General features: G+C 46.7%; 1 protein-coding gene across 1 annotated transcript in view; it reads left to right on the top strand.

Moving 5' to 3' along the window:
* LOC147114648 (1-phosphatidylinositol 4,5-bisphosphate phosphodiesterase gamma-1-like) overlaps nucleotides 1-22,674 on the top strand; it is a 326,116-nt gene that overhangs the window by 216,556 nt on the left and 86,886 nt on the right. The window contains exons 15-19 of the mRNA XM_085992491.1: nucleotides 2,028-2,135; nucleotides 3,310-3,500; nucleotides 11,985-12,185; nucleotides 12,932-13,051; nucleotides 20,189-20,372. Of these exons, the coding sequence (XP_085848617.1) occupies nucleotides 2,028-2,135; nucleotides 3,310-3,500; nucleotides 11,985-12,185; nucleotides 12,932-13,051; nucleotides 20,189-20,372 (804 nt within the window). The remainder of the gene's footprint in view (nucleotides 1-2,027; nucleotides 2,136-3,309; nucleotides 3,501-11,984; nucleotides 12,186-12,931; nucleotides 13,052-20,188; nucleotides 20,373-22,674) is intronic.

The raw sequence follows: 22,674 nt of genomic DNA, 5'->3' as shown, positions 1-22,674 counted from the left end.
CCGTGTCGGAGCTCCGAGTAGAGCGCTTGTTTTGGGAGTCTCGTATCGGGCATGCGAACAATGTGACCCGTCCATCGGAGCTGATCGAGCGTGGTCAAAGCTTCGATGCTGGGGATGTTGGCCTGAGCAAGAACACTGACGTTGGTGCGTCTATCCTGCCAATGGATTTGCAGGATCTTGCGGAGGCAGCGTTGGTGGTACCTCTCCAGTGCCTGTTGTACATGGTCCATGTCTCTGAGGCATACACCACCACTATCACTACCACTGCTGGTAATGTTCTACTGTTCCTCTTTCCTAGTCCCAGTGACTTTTAAAAAAAATTGAGAATATTAGGTTAAGAGCCAAGGCCCATTGTTCATGTACAATAAATCAAAAAGTAGTGATCGGATGAAGCCAAGCTTGGATTTTACAAGTTTGACGATTGTAGAAGGAAGGAAAGATTGAGGAAGAAAAGGTGTTCAACAATTTTGAAGTGATGGAAAGTGATGAGTTAGAGTAGTACAATGAGTCTTGATTTCAGCGTAGTGAGAATGTAGGGAGGAGGAAGTTTGTGTAGAATGGCTAATTTGGAGCTTAGGAGGACAAGTCTAAAGTAATATTGGTCAAACAGAGGAAAAAAAGCTTATGTAGGGGAGGTGGTGAAAGACGGCCAACTTTTCCTCCTATCCTGTCCCTATTCTCAAACAAGATAACATGATCACATCCTTCTCCTGGGTCTCTGCTAACATTATTTTATAATTGGTCAAACTGGGGATGAGTCTCTCCCTGGAATTACTGTTGGAAAGTGTTGGGTGTGACCTACCATGGTGGATAGAGTTGATTCTACATAGTCTGTGGAAGAACAGGCTTATTAGGCCAAGTGCCCACTTTTTAGTTTCATGGGGGGGAAAATTGGGTCGCGCCCCCTTTGGGGCGCTAACTTTGCCGGGGCGCCACTTCTACTGCCCCAAAAAAGTTACCGCCCCCGCACCCGAAATTCACTGGCAGTGCCCCAAGAGGGAGGCGGGGCGCTCCTGGAAGCACTCCCCCTCCCTCTTGGGGCGCTGCGAGTGAATATCGCGGCACTATGTGCCGCAGTACTGCAGGCCTTCCTCCCCTTATTAAAGGCCACCAGGGATCGGAGTGCTGGCAAAAGAGCCCAGCACTCAAGAGGAGTGCCGGGCTCATGGAGCGCAGTCGGCTGCACAGGAGGCCGGGGACGGCAACGGGGGCAGATTCTGGCAGACGGCCAGCAATAAAAATGGCCACCCGGCACCCCCCCCTTTAATTTGCGCCGCCCCGGCCGCAGGTAGGCCCCCCTGACCCTGTCAGATATAGCGTCCGGCGGTAAGTCAGGGGCTGCTACACACGGTGATGATGTCATCGCCGGGGGCACAGCGCCGCGGGGCACTAACGGTTACCACCACCGCTAACCTCCTGCTGAATTTTGCAGGAGGCGTTAGCGGCGCCACGCCCGGGCGCTAGTTACTTTGCATCCCTTTAGCGCCAACGGGGCACAAATCGACCGAATGTTTCCCCTATGCTTTCAAAATTTCATGTTGGAAAATTGTGAACGTGCAGCCCACATTCTTCCGACCATTATACTTTGGCGAGAGTTTAGAGAAAAGCCACAAGACTGATCTCAAGTGTAAAGGTGATGAGCTATGAGAAAGGGTTAGAGAAGTTCAAAATCTGCAGACAACAAGGTTAAAGGGAGACACCCCACGGAAGTATAGAAGGTATTAACTGGTACAGATAGATAGGACAAATCCAGAACCTCAGGGTAAATCAGGCCAGGACCACAATACATAAACTAAATTAATGAAAAGTAACTTTAGAACAATTTACCGAGCATCGTAGTAGGTAGGTTGTAAGGCCCTTGTTTTTAAGAGTTTTCCTGTAAATACTGAAAATGTGGCAGTAGTTCACCACTCTGAGGTTGTGTAGCGAGCGGGCACCTGAGGTCAGTATAGCCCCTAGGTACAAGAGTTGGGGGAGGTGAGAATCGGAGTGATATTTTTACAATGACTTGCGTTCATTCCTTGCAGAACTGGAGCCCCCATTACTTTGTCCTGACTAGCAATAAGATCTATTACTCTGAGGAAACATCCAGGTACCAGAACAACGAGGATGAAGAGGAAGAAGAACAGAAAGAGGTACACAACCATTATTTCCTGAAGGCACTATCTCACTCTGGAGTACAGCTGCACTGGCATCAGCTATCCTCCACCTTAGTGATCACTCTTGAGGCTGGATGGTAAGTGCTGGGGAGAGCATCAGAGCCGAGCCTGATCTCTATGCTCAACCGATGATCTCTGCGCACACGTACTTTCTCTGAAAGAGCCACTCAATGGTGATCAGTATTGCTAATGCTGCTTTCCCCTCCCTCGCCCATGTGCTGATGCCAACTGAAGTCCCCTTATAGTATCCTTTGTCTGAAATCAGCTATCATAGCACAGGCCAGAAGTGGAACCTGGCCTGTAGGGTTCAGTATCACATCTCATGGCGAAATTACTCACTGAGCCATCAAGGGAACTGCAATTTTAATTTATAAAAAAATTCTATCATCTGAGGCTAATGGGAGGTTGCTGCCAGGCACTAATCCAATTCAAGGGGGTCCCAAGGATATCATTAGTCTGGAGAACAAAACCTGCTTGGTCACTTCATGATTTGAATCCCGAGCTTGGATTTTAGTGTGTAATCTCCAACCTGTAGTTTGCATGCTACTTTAGGGTGTAGGGTAGTATAATGGCTATGGTACCGGGTTAGTTAATAAATCGACCTGGTAGTTTCGAGCTTAAGCCACGGTTTGATAGAGTGTTTATTCTACTGCTGTCAAAAGTCAAGAAGAGCATGTGGTATAAACAGTATGCCAGATACAGTGGCAACGTTTTCTGTTTGACCTTTGGGCTCACTGCAATTACTTAGTAATTGGGCAGGTTTGTTGTCTTTGGCAGGGAGCATGAGGAAAAATACTTGAGGTGAAAGTCCAAAAATGTAAAAGGATCATCCCCACTTCCATACTGTGTGAAGGGGCCCTATTAAAATATAACCAGTTGTTAAAATTATTGTTTTTTTTTCCCCCTTTCTATGGGGATGTGTCTACCCGCAGTGGCCTGATTGTGTGGGGAATCAGAGGCACGTATCTGCATTCCATCACTCTGTAGTACAGCACTCCAGAGAACTACTCTCAAACAAGACATTTATTGGATTTTGTGACCCTCCACCAATAGTTAGCAAGTAACACCGCCCTGAGCCGCCCATTCTCTGTATCGCATTCTCAGGCCTTGAAGCAGATGCTTACACCTTGCTCCCATTTGCGATTCTCAGCAGGAGTTCAACAACAACGATCTGCACTTTAGCGAGAAGTGGTTTCACGGGAAACTCGGCGGCGGGCGAGATGGTCGTCAGATAGCCGAGAAGCTTCTCCATGAGTATTGCACGGAGACCGGTGGAAAGGATGGCACCTTCCTTGTGCGGGAGAGCGAGACATTTGTGGGTGACTACACCCTGTCTTTCTGGTAGGTAGCACCTAGAAGTGAAGTCCAATAAAATGTAATTAATAAGATTTGTATAGCCCAATTCTGCAGACAGACTCTCCCAAGGAATTTCCACATGGTGAGTTAACGCCACTTTTATACCAATGGATAAAGATTTGGTCTGGAGAGGTATTTATACAAGGGTTCCTGGGTCAGCTCATTTGCATACTCATTGGCGCAGTGATTGGTGTAAATCCCATGTAAAATTGGTGTAATCTGCAGGAGTATATGGGAATTATAGTGCAGTCTTTAAAATGATCATCCTGACTGAACATTGCAGCAGCAAACTGCTGGACAAACCAGATAAGGAAGGAGCAATGTTTGGCTGATTCACTTCACTCTCAGCTAACCTCACTGCATGGCTTATTAAACTTTTTCTAGTAACTTTCAAGAATGTCTGCTAGAGGAGCAGTTGGCATACACAGCCAAGCTAGGCAGCAGGGAATAGTGCAAAAGAACACAAGGTGATTCCATAATTTCACAGATTGTGACCTGGAAAGCCCTCCTCGAGGAAATTGACACCAAGAGACACCGACTGCTGGGTGTCCGTGGCAATAAACTGCTAGAAATGTCAGGCGTGGCATGTGGATGGAGCTGGCACTTATGTGCCAACTCCCTCATTTGCCAGTGTTGCAAGAAGTTCAATGACCTCACCAGGGCAGCCATGCTAACTCACTGGACACTCTCCCTTTTCTTGCTTGGAGACCGTGTGCACAAGCACACTCTTCACCCTCTTTTGGCTGCTGCCTTGCTGCAATGCCAAAGGTAATGAATTCCCCCAGCTCTGCTGCAAAGGCCGTCAGTCACCTGTTGAGCATGTGCCAGTACTGTCACCTGGGTGATATCACAGAGATTGCCTGTGGCTGCCTGAAATGAGCCTGTATCATAAAAGTTGAGTGCGGCAGTCACCTTGAAAGCCAGAGAGAGAGAGAGAGAGCCATGTGGGCAGTTTCTCGTGCAGTAGGTGACAGGGCTGCCTTGTTGCCTCTTTGATGATGTGCAATCTTCTTATACACATCTCCTTAGTAAGGTCCTCATATCACCTGTACTTCCTGTATATTCTGCTGGGAAGGGGGTGATAATATCCAGTGGACTGCATACTCCCTAAATGCTACCTGATTCTCCTTTGCTTCATCGTGTGCTGCTCCTCCAGCTCCAATCATAACGGCATAAAAAGGTATGCCCATAGACGAATGCCATGCCTGCTCCTTGAGAAACCCTCACTGTGAGTAAGAGATGAGGTGGGCGAAATCTGCAGGTGATCTGACCCTGTCAGAAACAATGAGAAGCAAGTCCAGGTCTGCTTAGACACAGTGGCATAAAAAAATCACAGCAAAAAATGTTTCAGAGCGGCAGAAATCGCCAGTGAATCTCTCCAGACTGTCGAGACTCAGAATCTCCGTACTTCTACCTGTCTCAGCTGACGTTGGTAACAGCTGCACCTTATAGTTCTCAGTCTACGTTATCCTGAGCACTATGCGAGTGTAAAAGCAGGAAACTCGAATCTGCAGGCTCTCATTACAATATATGTGTAGTGTATGTACCTTGAAGAAGGAACTATATTCTGCAGCCCCTGTATACTGCAGTACCAGTAGTGACCACCCCTGTATATAAGCCTGTGTAGTAACTTTGTATAGTAGTTCCAGTTTTGTCTCCATTCAGTAAACACCTGTTATAACCAACTTCTGCAGTCCGTGCCTCAATTACACACGGACGTTACACTGGCGACGAACAGATCCGAACTTACCTACAGGTCTGCACCACCTCACGGGGATCCATCCCTGAAGTGAAGTTGTTAGAGGTCGAGGCCAGAAGGAAGAAATCCAAAAAGAAAAAAAAAACAAACAGAAGAAACGGGCGTCGACCGTGGGCAACCGCCCTCTGATTCATCGAATTCGAAGATTTGCAGGAGAGGCTGTCGAGAGCTGGGCTTGGTTATCCAGTCTATGGTGTTCCAGCTAATCGGGCTGGTGGCAGGTAGTACACTGATCCTTCCTGGGCTGCGGCAGGCTAGAGCTCGATCGGGTGGCTTTTCAACGGGGCTGAGCAGCGTTGTCGGGAAGAGGAGAGAGAGAGAGAGGGTGGAGCACACAGGGCGCGGCCGGTGCTACGAAGCCGGGCAGCGTACAGACCCGAGAAGAGGGAGGAAAGTGTCCCATAGGGTCTGCTCTGACGACGGGAACAGTAATTAAAATAAAACATATTAGAAGCGCAGAAAGCCGCGAGAAGCTGCAGTTTGCCACGGGGAACGCGGAGAGCGGCGTTGGCAGCAGCGCAGGGGGGAAGTGCATGAAGACCATAGGGCGTCGCCATCAAGGCATAAAAACGCCAGCAACAGCGCTAGCAGCAGCGGAAAAGACAGAAAGCGCGCGAGGCGCCATCTTAATCCAGCGGGGAAGAAGGCAAAGCGCGGGAGGCGCCATCTTAGATCTCCAAGATGCCGAAGACTGGCAATATCACTGCCTTCGATAATGCAATAGAAGACTGGACCACGTATGTGGAAAGAGTCGAAGTATATTGCAAGGCAAATGAAGTAGCCGATGAGAAAAAGGCATCGGTACTACTAAACTTAATGGGCACAAGAATGTACGGCCTATTGCGGAACCTGATCACTCCAGTCAAACCGATGGCGAAGAGTTTTAACAAAATTGTTGATATCCTACAGGAACACCTAAATCCTACACCGCTGCTGATAGCAGAAAGATTTAAATTCCACAAGAGAAATCAGCATAAAGATGAGAGCAATGCTGATTACCTTACGGAACTACGCAAGCTATCAAAGCACTGCCAGTTCGGAGCAGGACTGGCAGATACCCTACGGGACAAATTTGTCTGTGGACTCCTGAGTGAAGGAACCCAAAAGAGGTTACTCTCAGAGAAAGAGCTGACGCTAGATAAGGCTTTCAGCGTGGCAGTATCGTACGAAGCAGCAGCAAGGGGAGCTGTGGAAATACAGCAAAAGCCACAGGAATACAGCACCCATGTAATGACACGGGGATTTGAAAAATGTTATCGCTGCGGCAGAACAACCCATGACCAGAAGGACTGCTGGTCCAAGGACAAAACATGCAGGCAATGCGGAAAGATGGGACACATTGCACAAGTTTGCAGGTCCGGGAAGAAGACTAACGACAACAAAAAGACTACTAAGGAAAAGTACAGGAAAGTACAAAAGATGACGGACTGTAGTTCTGAAGCCCAGAAGAGCGATAGTGAATCCGGGAACAAGAGACTAAGCTGTCTCAAACTACACAACGTAATCACAAAAGAGGATCACCGAACCATTTGGGTCACCCTCACGATAGCAGGGTCCCAAGTCAAAATGGAATTGGATACAGGATCAGCCCTGACCGTCATGAATCGACGAGACTACGAGCGCCTATTCTCACACATACCCTTGAAAGACACATCCATTTTCTTGAAGACATATACAGGGCAGAAAGTATACCCCAGAGGGAAAATAAGGGTGCCTGTCGAATACAACGGCAAGGAAATACAGAAATTGTATCTGTACATACTGCAAGATGGTGGACCACCGTTATTGGGACGTGAATGGATCAGAAAGATAAGTTTAGACTGGCACTCCATTCAGGCACTGACGGTGGCTGGTAAAAAGGATGACGACGTCACACCTGGACGATTGTCAAAAATCTTGGCTAACGCTAAAGAGGTATTTCAACAAGAACTGGGAACTCTTAAAGGCGTAACCGCCTCGATAAAAATAGAAGAGAATGCAATTCCCAAGTTTTTCAAAGCAAGACCGGTACCGTATGCAATTCGCCCAGCCGTCGAAGCAGAGCTGGAGAATCTGGAGAATGCAGGCGTGTTAACTAAGGTAGACTGGAGCGAGCGGGCAACACCCATCATTCCTGTCATGAAGAAAACGTTAAACAATAAGTCTGAGGAGCCAAGGAAGGTTCGCATCTGTGGGGACTTCAAGGTGACTGTGAACCCAGTCCTTCACACAGTACAGTATCCTCTTCCGAGGATAGAAGATATTTTCGCCTCACTATCTGGAGGGAAATGTTTTACAAAAATTGACCTAGCGCAAGCATATTTGCAGATGGAGGTTGAAGAATCCTCTAGGAAATATCTCACGATAAACACTCACAAAGGTCTTTACCAGTATAATCGACTGGTATTCGGAGTTGCATCAGCTCCAGCTATATGGCAAAGAGTGATGGAACAAGTCCTGCAAGGGATTCCGGGGACTCAGTGTTACTTGGACGACATCCTAGTGACGGGTGAAAATGACAGTGAACACCTTGCCATCCTAGAGCAGGTGCTCACGAGACTAAGAGAACATGGGCTACGAGCCAATCGCCCCAAGTGCGAGTTTTTTAAGAAACAAATATCGTATTGTGGCCACGTGATTGATGAAGAGGGGTTACATAAGTCCCCTGACAAAATTGAAGCGGTAGCTAAGGCTCCAGCGCCTGAAAATGTGTCGCAACTGAGGTCATTCCTCGGATTGGTGAATTACTACCATAAGTTTTTGCCGAATTTGTCCACAATTCTGCACCCACTGAACGCCCTGCTACAAACTGGAGTAGCATGGAAATGGAGCGATGAATGTAAGCGGGCCTTTCAGAAGTGTAAAGGCCTGATCACTTCAAGAGAAGTATTGGCTCACTACAACCCATCACTACCAATAAGACTGGCGTGTGATGCATCTCCCTACGGCGTTGGAGCGGTACTGTCACATAAATCCCTTGATGGTTCAGAGAGGCCGATAGCTTTTGCATCACGCTCGTTAACTGCAGCCGAGCGTAACTACGCCCAGATTGACAGAGAGGCCCTCAGCCTGGTGTGGGGGGTGAAGAAGTTCAATCACTACCTGCACAGACAGAAATTTACTCTACTAACTGATCATCAGCCTCTTGTCTCCATTTTCAACCCTAAGAAGGGCGTCCCGATAATGACAGCACAACGGCTATAGAGGTGGTCCCTTTTCCTAGGGGCACACCAATATGACATCGAGTACAAAGGAACTAAGCAGCATGGGAATGCTGATGGATTGTCGCGCCTACCGTTGCCGACGGTGGAAGAAGCACCTGCAGTGGATCCAGTGGAGATATTCCACTTGACCATAGTCGAATGTCTACCTGTGACGAATGCAAACACAGAAAAGGAAACACGAAATGACCCGACACTCTCCAGGGTCTATGATTTAACGGTGAAGGGATGGCCAGCACATGGCGAACCACTGTTGCCAGCATTCTCGCCGAGAAGAGAACAGCTGTCAGTGTGCAGAGGAACCTTGATGTGTGGATCCAGAGTAATAATTCCACCCAAATTGAAGGATAGAGCGCTCAATGAGCTTCATGAGGGTCATCTGGGAGGGGTAAAAATGAAGAACTTAGCCAGAGCGTTTGTGTGGTGGCCGGGAATCGATAGAGAAATCGAAGAGATGACCAAGAGCTGTACAGGATGCCAGAAGGTCCAAAACGCCCCACCACAAGCCCCTCTACATCCATGGGAGTGGCCCTCATCTCCATGGCAAAGGGTACACATTGATTTTGCTGGTCCATTTATGGACTCGATGTTTTTAATTGCGGTGGATGCACATTCAAAGTGGCCAGAGGTAATAAAAATGTCCTCAACCACCACAGAAAAAACTATCACAGTCTTACGATCCATATTCACCAGAAATGGGCTGCCTGAACAGATTTGCTCCGACAATGGACCACAGTTTGTGTCTGAAGAGTTCCGGAGGTTCTTAAAGAACAATGGTGTTAAGCATTACACATCCGCCCCATATCATCCAGCCACCAATGGATTGGCTGAGAGGTTCGTTCAAACATTCAAGAAGGCTATCAAGGCAATGTGTAATGAAGACATACCCCTACAACACAAGGTGGATAACTTCTTGTTTGCCTACCGGAATGCGACACATGCGGTTACCAACCAAACTCCAGCCATGATGTTCTTCAATCGAAGACTAAGATGCCGCTTGGATTTGGTTAAGCCAAACATCAGAAGAGATGTGGAGAACATGCAGTTTCAGAATATGAATGAAAGGCCAAACAGGAGTTTTAAGATAGGTCAACCAGTTTTGGCCCGGGACTACCGCACAGAGAAATGGCAGCCAGGAACGATCTGCACACGGCAAGGACCTCTAATGTATACCGTGGACGTTGGAGAGAGCATTGTAAGACGCCATGCTGACCAGATTCTAGAGTCACTGGAAAACGTCAAATCTACACCACGATCCTTTCCACCTGGTGATGAAACCGAAGTACCAATGGCATCTACCTCAGAATCGGTGATATTGGAAGCAGACGAACCAAACAACGACGTTGATCCCGAATCAACTTTGCCAGAAGAACCTGATACCCCAAAGAGGCGTTATCCGGACAGAATCAGGAAGCCTCCTCAAAGACTGAATTTATAATTGATTAACTTCAGCTAATGTATATAGCAACTGTAATTGTAAATATGTTATTTAATTATTAATCGAATGTTATGTACTGTTTAGCTAAAAGGGGAGGAATTGTAGTGTATGTACCTTGAAGAAGGAACTATATTCTGCAGCCCCTGTAAACTGCAGTACCAGTAGTGACCACCCCTGTATATAAGCCTGTGGAGTAACTTTGTATCGTAGTTCCAGTTTTGTCTCTATTCAGTCAACACCTGTTATAACCAACTTCTGCAGTCCGTGTCTCAATTACACACGGACGTTACAATATGTAAACGAGGGCACTCGGGATTCGGTGGGTGCATTGCGGGAAGGGCCAAACAGCGCCAGGGAACTCAGGGGGAGTGATTCAGCAATCTAGAAAAAGTGGCTTCTGCTCAATTTCCCTGCCGCAAAATTTAACTTGCCCTGGTTATGCACTGCAAATACACCAAAAAGGGCGCAGAATTTCACCCCGTGGTCTTTTATCAGTGTAAGCTTTTGTAGTTGCCATGTTTTGGAAACATGCCCAGTTGCGCTAACATCCAAATGATTTCCTTCTTTTTTAATTTTGAAAAAAGTCATGTTATTCTAAAATGACACCACCACAGTTTGATGCCAGCAATTCTAACCTGACAGCTGGCAAGTGCAAATCTATCAGCTCTATTCAATCAGCAGGGATCACCTGCTTTTTAAACTGGATAATTGCCTAATTTTTCATATTCAGTATTGAATAGGCCTAGGAGGAGTAGGAGCCTGGAGTAGAGAGAGAGGTAATGCAGGAGGGCAGGGGGCTGAGTGGTACAGATAGTTAGCATGCTCTATTTTCACCTCTGGGACCAAGATTTGATTCGAGTCCAAACCCATGATGATGGAATGAAAATCTCTCTGCCTGTCCATCTCTCTCTGATAGCTATTGGCTTCCAAAGTGAAATAAATTTGAGGTACTTTCAACTAATTCGCAGTGGATCAAACCTCCAGCACTTAATTGGAATACTCACTTAGAGAATCTATGAAGAAATATAGTGGAAAGTGGAAATGTCACACTGTTTAGTCTTCTCAATTAGCATTTAAAATATTATAGAAATTTACTCTGTGTCTATGAAGTTGTAGATGATCTCAGGGTACTTGATGCTGGCAATGGAAAGTTGTATCATTCCCAGCACTGAAGAATACTTTTTAATGCATTTGATATGAATGTGAATGACCCTCAAGTCATTGGTTGTTGACAGTAGCATCAAATGGGTCCTGAGTCCAATACTATGATGATGATGCTGCCTGGCCTGCTGAGTATTTCCAGCATTTTCTGTTGTTATTTCAGATTTCCAGCATCCGCAGTATTTTGCTATTATATTACTGTAACATTTGTTGGGTATTTTTTTAACTGATACCCCTGATTCTTTTTCCAGGGTGACAGTGGCCCTTTCAATGGCTAAGTGACCATTTTTTTTCAAGCTTTTGTTTTACAACCTGCTGACCTGCCCAGTTGACTGCCTTTCTCTCTAAACCAGTGGGGTGTTTGTAGCCCAGTTCTCCTTCACCTATGGCTCTTAGCAGACATGCTGCTCCATTTACATCTCCACTCCAACCCTGTCGACCTACGGGATATTGGAACTGTGGAAATGTGAAGTATTCTACAACGGGATGTATAAACCAAGATTCAGTTCACTGCATTCACCTTTTTCTTGCTCTCCAGCAAAAGAAGGCAAGGGAATTCCACTGGAGGGAGTAAGGTTATCCCAGCTTCCATAATACAAATGAAAGGGTCATATTAAAATATTTTTTCCCCTTGTTTTTATGAGGTATTGCCTGCTCCATTTGACAAATCCCAATAATGGTGTGATTGAAATTAGGAGTATGGGGAATCTCAAAGGCAGACCTGTGTCCCGGCATTCCATGGTGCACTGTGCGGGAACATTTTGGAGAGTGACCTTTTGTTAGGATTGAGACACTTAACAAAAAAGACCCAGGGAATTACTTGCCCTCAGATATACTATAAAGATTGCCTGGTTTACTTGCTCTCCACGATCAATTGATTTTGATCTGATTTATTTATTCCATTCGCACAGGAGATCGGGGCGGGTTCAGCACTGCCGCATCCATTCGCGACAAGAAGCTGGCACCACAAAGTTCTACCTGACTGACAACCTGGTCTTTGACAGCCTCTATACTCTGATCAGCCATTACCGGGAGGTTCCACTGCGCTGTAATGAATTCGAGATGAGACTGACTGACCCGGTACCACAACCAAACGCTCATGAAAGCAAAGAGTGAGTGTTATCTAGAATATATCTATCTCAGCTTTTTAAATTGAGAAACTTAAATGAAGGGTGAAGGTCCTTTAATGCTTTTGCTGGGATCCTGTTATGCATGTTGCCATAGGAACCTTGCTTTGTCTATGCCAATGGTTGCTATTTTTTTTGTATTTTTTTATTAAGAATCTAAATAAGGTCCACAGTGTGGGACACCATCAAGGTTAAAGAGTGTCAGAGAAAATAGGAGTTAAATCAAGTCGTGCTTCAGTGATACCAAGCTTGGGTTTTAAAGGCATGTTGATTATAAGGGGCAGGGAAGACTGAGGAAGTTGAGGTATTCCATAGTATACAGGTTTTATCATTCTTCGGGATGTGAGCAAGGCTGACATTTATTGTCCATCCCTAGCTTGGGAAGGTGGTGGTGGGCCTTCTTCGTGAACCGCTGCAGTCCTTGTGGTGAAGGTGCTCCCACAGTGCAGTTAGGGAGTTCCAGGATCTTGGCCCAGCAACATTGAAGGATCGGTGACATATGTCCAAGTTGGGATGGTCTGTGACTTGGAGGGGAACTTGGAGGTGGTGGTGTATCCATGCACCTGCTGCCCTCTAGGTGTTGAAGGTCGCAGGTTTGGGAGTTCCTAGGGAAAAAAAAAGAAACTGCAGAGCTCAGAGAATGGAAAAAACAGGGGGTGCTCACTCAGTGAATGAGAAAAGAATATGATGTGATATGGGAGCATGATTATAAGAATGAGTTGTTCCATCAGGTGGTACCACGCCAACCTAACACGGCTGCAGGCTGAGCACATGCTAATGAGAGTACCGCGGGACGGTGCCTTCTTAGTGCGAAAACGGAATGAGCCCAACTCATACGCCATATCCTTTCGGTGAGTGATCATGAATTTTATGACTGAATTAATATTTGTGTAAGCTACACAGATTTCACAAGTTGTCCTTTTACTTTAAACATCCAGATTGATGACCTGGTCATTGACTCAAACAGTGAGTTCCTGCACGGGTCAACCATGAATGTTAACAACAGATAAAAATTGTATCAGTTGAGAGATGGTACAGTAGGTTCACTAATTTATATTTTACCTGTAAAGACCGAGGTTCAAACCTAGTCCAGACTGATGGGATGAAAATCTCTCTTGTCTACAGGTTGGAAGGGTCTTGCATGAAATAGGTTTTGTCAGGATGAAAAACAAAACTGCTCCCAATTCAGCACTAACTTGACAATCTCACTCAAAGAAGCCACATCATAGTTGGTGTGAAGAATGGAAAAATATTACACTGGTCCACTACGAGAAGCTCTTCTGAGTTTGGGGTGGATGCACATCATTGGAAGCTGAACAGAGGGAGCTTTACTTTGTGTCCTTGTTCTCATCCTTGTTTTCAAATCCCTCCATGGCTTCGCCCCTTCCTATCTTTGTAATTTCTTCATCCCCACAATCCCCCGAGATATCTGCAGTCCTCTAATTCTGCCCTCTTGAGCATCCCTGATTATAATCGCTCAACCATTGGTGGCCGTGCCTTCTGTTGACTAGGCCCTAAGCTCTGGAATTCCTTGCCTAAACCTGTCCGCCTCGCTACCTCTCTTTCCTCCTTTAAGACGCTCCTTAAAACCTATCTCTTTGACCAAGCTTTTGCACATCTGCCCTAATATTTCCTTATGTGGATCGGTGTCAAATTTTTTGTCTTAAAATACTCCTGTGTAGCGCCTTGGGATGTTTTACTACATTAAAGACGTTGTTGTTGTCTAACCTGTGCTATACCTGACCTGGGAGTGCCTGGCACTGACACTGAATATCTGATATGGAGTTCTAGCACTAACATCCCTTATCTTGATGAGCAGAAAAAGAACTTAAAGAAACAGGGGGATTCATTCAAAAAAAAATCGGTAAATTAATCCAGCAAGTTGCGAGACCCTTGGAAAATTGTCTTCCTAGTAACTAATCACTGTAACGGTAACATCATTGTTCTTTGTTGGGGTAAACGCGTTTCCAGTCTCATGTACAAAACTCATCCCGTCGGCGGGAATCTCGAGCGGCAGAGCGGGGTATAAAAGTCCCAGAGACCAGGTAAGGCCTCACAGCGTCGGCAGGAAACCTGAGCGGCAGAGCGGGGTATAAAAGTCCCCAGAGACCAGGTAAGGCCTCACAGCGTCGGCGGGAAACCTGAGCGGCAGAGCGGGGTATAAAAGTCCCCAGAGACCAGGTAAGGCCTCACAGTGTCGGCGGGAAACCTGAGCGGTAGAGCGGGGTATAAAAGTCCCCAGAGACCAGGTAAGGCCTCACAGCGTCGGCGGGAAACCTGAGCGGCAGAGCGGGGTATAAAAGTCCCCAGAGACCAGGTAAGGCCTCACAGCGTCGGCGGGAAACCTGAGCGGCAGAGCGGGGTATAAAAGTCCCAGAGACCAGGTAAGGCCTTACAGCGTCGGCGGGAAACCTGAGCGGCAGAGCGGGGTATAAAAGTCCCCAGAGACCAGGTAAGGCCTCACAGCGTCGGTGGGAAACCTGAGCGGCAGAGCGGGGTATAAAAGTCCCCAGAGACCAGGTAAGGCCTCACAGCGTCGGCGGGAAACCTGAGCGGCAGAGCGGGGTATAAAAGTCCCCAGAGACCAGGTAAGGCCTCACAGCGTCGGTGGGAAACCTGAGCGGCAGAGCGGGGTATAAAAGTCCCCAGAGACCAGGTAAGGCCTCACAGCGTCGGTGGGAAACCTGAGCGGCAGAGCGGGGTATAAAAGTCCCCAGAGACCAGGTAAGGCCTCACAGCGTCGGCGAGAAACCTGAGCGGCAGAGCGGGGTATAAAAGTCCCCAGAGACCAGGTAAGGCCTCACAGCGTCGGCAGGAAACCTGAGCGGCAGAGCGGGGTATAAAAGTCCCCAGAGACCAGGTAAGGCCTCACAGCGTCGGCGGGAAACCTGAGCGGCAGAGCGGGGTATAAAAGTCCCCAGAGACCAGGTAAGGCCTCACAGTGTCGGCGGGAAACCTGAGCGGTAGAGCGGGGTATAAAAGTCCCCAGAGACCAGGTAAGGCCTCACAGCGTCGGTGGGAAACCTGAGCGGCAGAGCGGGGTATAAAAGTCCCCAGAGACCAGGTAAGGCCTCACAGCGTCGGCGGGAAACCTGAGCGGCAGAGCGGGGTATAAAAGTCCCCAGAGACCAGGTAAGGCCTCACAGCGTCGGCAGGAAACCTGAGCGGCAGAGCGGGGTATAAAAGTCCCAGAGACCAGGTAAGGCCTCACAGCGTCGGCGGGAAACCTGAGCGGCAGAGCGGGGTATAAAATTCCCCAGAGACCAGGTAAGGCCTCACAGCGTCGGCGGGAAACCTGAGCGGCAGGGCGGGGCTATAAAAGTCCCCAGAGACCAGGTAAGGCCTCACAGCGTCGGCGGGAAACCTGAGCGGCAGAGCGGGGTATAAAAGTCCCCAGAGACCAGGTAAGGCCTCACAGCGTCGGTGGGAAACCTGAGCGGCAGAGTGGGGTATAAAAGTCCCCAGAGACCAGGTAAGGCCTCACAGCGTCGGCGGGAAACCTGAGCGGCAGAGCGGGGTATAAAAGTCCCCAGAGACCAGGTAAGGCCTCAGTGCGTCGGCGGGAATCCTGAGCGGCAGAGCGGGGTATAAAAGTCCCCAGAGACCAGGTAGGTTTACCAGTCTCCAGTCTCTGAACTCGGAGGGAAGGAGAGAGGTAAAAAGTAATCCAAGTGTGACGTCACCAGAAAGCGGGTAAGTGATTGGTTGGTAAGTATTTCTCCCTTTTAAGCTTAAATCTCTTTGGTTTATAGTTCTAAGGTGTGATATTCACCATCTAGAATCGGGGCAGAGGGTATTTAAGAATAATATTAATAAATTGAATTAATTACATAGAATGGGAGATCAGGCGATGTGTTGCTGCTGCAATATGTGGGAGCTGGTGAACACCATTGATGCTCACGGTGATCACATTTGCAGTAAGTGCTGGCTGCTCGAGGAATTCCGGCTCCGTGTTGAAGAGCTGGAGTCCGAGCTTCAAATACTGAGACACATCAGGGAGGGAGAGAGTTACCTGGACTCTGTGTATCACGAGGTCCGTGGCCAAAGTCAGGATGGTGTGACTAGAAGTGAGGCAGGTACAGGGATCCAGGAGGTAGTGTTGGAGGAGCCGCAGCCCTTGCACTTGTCCAACAGGTTCGAGGCTCTTACTCCCTGTGGGGACAGGAGCAGGGACTGCAGGGAGGATGAGCAACCTGGCCACAGCACCATAGAGCAGGGGGCCATTCAAGTGGGGGGAGTTAAAAGAAATGTTGTAGTGGTAAGGGATAGTATCGTTAGGGGGATAGATAGAGTTCTTTGCAGCCGAGAGCGAGAGTCCCGAAGGCTGTGTTGCCTACCCGGTGCCAGGGTTAAGGACATCTCCTCTGGGCTGGAGAGAAACTTGGAGTGGGAGGGGGAGGATCCAGTTGTCGTGGTCCATGTTGGTACCAACGACATAGACAGGACAAGGAAGGAGGTTCTGCTGAGGGAGTTTGAGCAGCTAGGGGCCAAATTAAAAAGCAGAACCACAAGAGTAATAATCTCTGGATTATTACCTGAGCCACGAGCGAATTTGGCTAGGACAAATAAAATTAGAGAGTTAAATGCGTGGCTCAAAGACTGGTGTGGGAGAAATGGGTTTTGCTTCCTGGGACACTGGCACCAGTACTAGGGCAGGAGGGAGCTGTTCCGTCGGGACGGGCTTCACTTGGCCAGTGCTGGGACTAGAGTCCTGGCGGATCATATAACTAGGGCTGTAGAGAGGGCTTTAAACTAACTAGTGGGGGGGAGGTTCCTAGAGAGCAAATAATAAAAATGACAACAGAGAAGGTCATAGACTTAGGTAGCAGTGGGGAAATTAAAAACCAGAGCGTGTCAGGAAGGGGCAGAAGGTATGGAGTAAAAGGTAAAGTAATAAAAAGGGCAAAAGCAGGAACTAAGTGTCACAAAACATCTTTGAAAGTTCTCTATCTGAATGCACATAGCATTCGTAACAAAATAGATGAGTTAATGGCACAAATAACTACATATGGGTATGATCTTGTGGCCATTACAGAAACATGGCTGCAGGGTGACAATGCCTGGGAATTAAACATACCAGGTTATTTAACGATCAGGAAGGACAGGCAGGAAGGAAGGGGAGGTGGGGTGGCTATGTTAATAAAGGAAGGAATCACTGTAATACAGAGAAATGATACTGGGTCAAAAGATCTGGATAATGAAACAGTTTGGGTGGAGGTAAGGAATAATAAGGGGGAAAAAACACTAGTGGGCGTAGTCTATAGGCCTCCGAACAGTGGCAACTCTGTTGGACTGAGTATCAATCAGGAAATAGTTGAGGCTTGTAATAAGGGAACATCTATAATTATGGGGGATTTTAACAATCATATTAATTGGACAAATCAAATTGGGCAGGGCTGCCTTGAGGATGAGTTAATTGAGTGTATTAGGGATGGGTTTCTTGAGCAGTATGTAACTGAACCGACCAGGGGGCAAGCAACCTTAGATCTGGTCCTGTGTAACGAGACGGGATTAATTAAAAATGTCCTAGTAAAGGATCCCCTTGGAATGAGTGACCATAACATGGTTGAATTCCATATTCAATTAGAGGGTGAGAAGGTTGGATCTCAAACAAGCGCGCTAAGCTTGAATAAAGGAGACTATGAAGGTATGAGAGCGGAATTGAGTAGAGTGGATTGGAAAAATAGATTAAAGGGTAAGACGATACATGATCAGTGGTGTACATTTAAGGAGTTATTTTACAACTTCCAAAAAATATATATTCCACTGAGAAGAAAAGGGAGTAAAAGAAAAGACAGCCATCCGTGGCTAAGTAAAGAAATTAAGGATAGTAATCAACTAAAAACAAGGGCATATAAGGTAGCCAAATCTAGTGGGAGGATAGAGGATTGGGAAAACTTTAAAAGACAGCAAAAAATAACAAAAAGATTGATTAAGAAAGGGAAGATAGATTATGAAAGTAAATTAGCAAAAAATATAAAAACAGATAGTAAGAGTTTTTATAGTTATATCAAAAGAAAAAGGGTGGCTAAAGTAAATGTTGGTCCCTTAGAGGATGAGACCGGGAAATTAATGGTGGGAAATATGGAGATGGCAAAAACACTGAATGAATAATTTACATCAGTATTTACAGTAGAAGACACTAAGAATATCCCAACACTGGACAAACAGGGGGCTAAAGGGGGGGGAGGAGCTAAACACGATCAAAATCACTAAGGAAGTGGTACTCGGTAAAATAATGGGACTCAAGGCGGATAAATCACCTGGACCTGATAGCTTACATCCTAGGGTCTTGAGGGAAGTGGCGGTAGGGATTGTGGATGCATTGGTAATAATTTTCCAAAACTCCCTGGACTCGGCAAAGGTCTCGGCAGACTGGAAAACTGCAAATGTAACACCCTTATTTAAAAAGGGCAGTAGACAGAAGGCTGGAAACTATAGACTGGTTAGCCTAACATCTGTGGTAGGTAAAATTTTGGAGTCCATTATTAAGGAGACAGTAACAGGACATTTGGATAATCATAATTTAATAGGACAAAGTCAGCATGGTTTTATGAAGGGGAAGTCATGTTTGACAAATTTGCTGGAGTTCTTTGAGGAAGTAACGTATAGGGTGGATAAAGGGGAACCAGTGGACGTAGTGTATTTAGACTTCCAAAAGGCATTTGACAAGGTGCCACACAAAAGATTATTGCTTAAGATAAAAAATCACGGGATTGGGGGTAATATTCTGGCATGGATAGAGGATTGGCTATCTAACAGAAGGCAGAGAGTTGGGATAAATGGTTCATTCTCAGACTGGCAATCAGTAACTAGTGGTGTTCCGCAGGGGTCAGTGCTGGGTCCCCAACACTTTACAATCTATATTAACAATTTGGAGGAGGGGACCAAGTGTAACATATCAAAGTTTGCAGATGATACTAAGATGGGAGGAAAAGTAGTGAGTGAGGAGGACATAAAAAACCTGCAAGGGGACATAGACAAGCTAAGTCAGTGGGCAGAGATTTGGCAGATGGAATACAATACTGGAAAGTGTGGTTATGCACTTTGGCAGGAAAAATCGTAGAGCAAGTTATTATCTTAATGGCAAGAAACTGGAAAGTACTGAAGTACAAAGGGATCTGGGGGTCCTGGTGCATGAAACTCAAAAGGTTAGTATGCAGGTGCAGCAAGTGATTAAGAAGGCCAATGGAATGTTGGCTTACATTGCTAGGGGGATAGAATATAAAAATAGGGAGGTATTGCTTCAGTTGTACAAGGTATTGGTGAGACCGCACCTGGAATACTGCGTACAGTTTTGGTGTCCATACTTAAGAAAAGACATACTTGCTCTCGAGTCAGTACAAAGAAGGTTCACTCGGTTAATCCCGGTGATGAGGGGATGGACATATGAGGAGAGGTTGAGTAGATTGGGACTCTACTCATTGGAGTTCAGAAGAATGAGAGGCGATCTTATTGAAACATATAAGATTGTGAAGGGGTTGGATCGGGTGGATGCGGGGAGGATGTTCCCGATGATGGGTGAAACTAGAACTAGGGGGCATAGTCTTAGAATAAGGGGCTGCTCTTTCAAAACTGAGATGAGGAGGAACTACTTCACTCAGAGGGTGGTAGGTCCATGGAATATGCTGCCCCAAAAAGCTGTAGAAGCTACATCATTACATAAATTTAAAACAGAAATAGGCAGTTTCCTAGAAGTAAAGGGAATTAAGGGTTACGGGGAGCGGGCAGGAATTTGGACATGAGTCTAGGTTTGGATCGGTCATGGCCCTGTGGGTAGCGGAGCGGGCCCAGGGGCCGTGTCGCCTGATCCTGCTCCTATTTCGTGTGTCTAATTCTGTTAGATTCAGGAGATGGTTCTGTGATAGTGGATTGGCGGTTAGGATCAGATCAGCCATGATCTTATTGAATGGCGGAGCAGGCTCGAGGGGCCGATTGGCCTACTCCTGCTCCTATTTCTTATGTTCTTATGTTCTTATGATTTCCAGGGCGGAGGGGAAAATTAAACACTGCCGGATCCAGCAGGAGGGACGCCTCTTCATGCTCGGCAGCTCAGCGGAATTTGAGAGCCTGGTAGACCTGGTGAATTATTACGAAAAGCACCCCCTGTACCGTAAAATGAAACTGCGGTACCCAATCAATGAGGAAACCTTGGAGAAGATGGGCACGACAGTAAGTGGGGAGAGTGGGGATTTTACTCCATCACTTTTCATTTTTGGAGGTTTTTTTCTCAATTCCCAGCAGCCTGCATGAGGGGTAGGTAGATCACAAGAAGGGCAAGTGAAGTTGAGGCAAAATATTTGCTATTGGTCAGATCTGCTCAGAAGTAGCTTTAGTGCCTCAGGGACTTTTTGTGCAAAACTGTGAACCTTTCATTGGAAATTGCACCACGATTGTAACACACACACACGCACATACACACGCACATACACACACATATACACATACACACACACTCCACTCACACACACTCACACTCCACACACTCACACTCACTCCACACACACATACACATACACACACACTCCACTCACACACACTCACACTCCACACACACTCCACACACTCACACTCACTCCACACACATATACACACACACACATACACACACACTCCATACACTCACACACACACACACACACACACACACACATAGAAACATAGAAGATAGGAGTAGGAGTAGGCCATTCGGCCCCTCGAGCCTGCTCCGCCATTCAATGCGATCATGGCTGATCATCCAAGTTCAGTACCCAGTACCTGCTTTCTCCCCATACCCCTTGATCCCTTTAGCCTTAAGAAATATATCCAACTCCTTCTTGAATATATTTAATGAATTGGCCTCTACTGCCTTCTGTGGTAGAGAATTCCACAGGTTCACCACTCTCTGGGTGAAGAAATTCCTCCTCATTTCTGTCCTAAAAGTCCTACCCCTTATCCTTAGAGTGTGACCCCTGGTTCTGGATTCCCCGACCATCGGAAACATCCTCCCTGCATCTAGTCTGTCCAGTCCTGCCAGAATTTTATAAGTTTCAATGAGATCCCCTCTCATTCTTCTAAACTCCAGCGAGTACAAGCCCAATCGACCCAATCTCTCCTCATACGTCATTCCTGCCATCCCAGGTATCAGCCTGGTGAATCTCCGCTGAACTCCTTCCATGGCAAGAATATCCTTCCTCAGATAAGGCGACCAAAGCTGCACACAATACTCAAGATGTGGTCTCACCAAGGCCCTGTACAACTGCAGCAAGACATCCTTGTTCCTGTACTCAAACCCTCTCGCTATGAAGGCCAACATACCATTTGCCTTCTTAACCGCCTGCTGCACCTGCATGCTTACCTTCAGCAACTGGTGCACAAGGACACCCAGGTCTCGTTGCACTTCCCCTTCTCCCAATCTATTACCATTCAGATAATAATCTGCCTTCCTGTTTTTGACACCAAAGTGGATAACCTCACATTTATCCACGTTATATTGCATCTGCCATGCTTCTGCCCAATCACCCAACCTGTCCAAATCATCCTGTAGTTTCTTGGCATCCTCCTCACAGCACACATGCCCACCCAGCTTTGTGTCATCTGCAAATTTGGAGATATTACATTTAGTTATCTTGTCTAGATCATTAATATATATTGTGAATAGCTGGGGTCGAAGGACCGATCCCTGCAGTGCCCCACTAGTCACTGCCTGCCACTCGGAAAAAGACCCATTTATTCCAACTCTTTGCTTTCTATCTGCCAACCAGTTCTCTATCCAAGTCAATACCTTGCCCCCCAATCCCATGTGCCTTAACTTTACACGCTAATCTCTTATGTGGGACCTTATCGAAAGCCTTCTGAAAGTCCAAATACACCACATCCACTGGTTCTCCCTTATCTATTTTACTAGTTACACCCTCAAGAAATTCCAGTAGATTAGTCAAGCACGATTTACCTTTTGTAAATCCATGTTGACTTTGTCTGATCCGGTCACTGTTTTACAAGTGCTCTGCTATTACATCTTTTATAATGGACTCTAGCATTTTCCCCACTACCGATGTCAGGCTTACTGGTCTGTAATTCCCTGTTTTCTCTCTACCACCTTTTTTGAATAGTGGGGTAACATTAGCTACCCTCCAATCCATGGGAACTGTTCCAGAGTCTATCGAATGTTGGAAGATGATCAGCAATGCATCTACTATTTCTAGGGCCACTTCCTTAAGTACCCTAGGATGTAGATTATCAGGCCCTGGGGATTTATCGGCCTTCAATCCCATCAATTTCCCTAACACCATTTCCCTACAAATACTGATTTCTTTCAGTTCCTCCCTTTCCTCAGACCCTATGTTCCCCGACATTTCTGGGAGGTTACTTGTGTCCTCCTTTGTGAAGACAGAACCAAAGTATGTATTTAATTAGTCAGCCATTTCTTTGTTCCCCATTATAAATTCCCCTGATTCTGACAGAAAGGGACCAACGCTTGACTTCACCAATCTTT

The sequence above is a fragment of the Somniosus microcephalus genome, chromosome 7, assembly GCF_052327205.1.
Source record: "Somniosus microcephalus isolate GS21.2 chromosome 7, FLI_Smic_1.0, whole genome shotgun sequence".
Lineage (NCBI taxonomy): Eukaryota > Metazoa > Chordata > Chondrichthyes > Squaliformes > Somniosidae > Somniosus > Somniosus microcephalus.
Note: the sequence above shows the minus strand (reverse complement) of the source record. Positions and strands in the feature narration are given on the sequence as shown.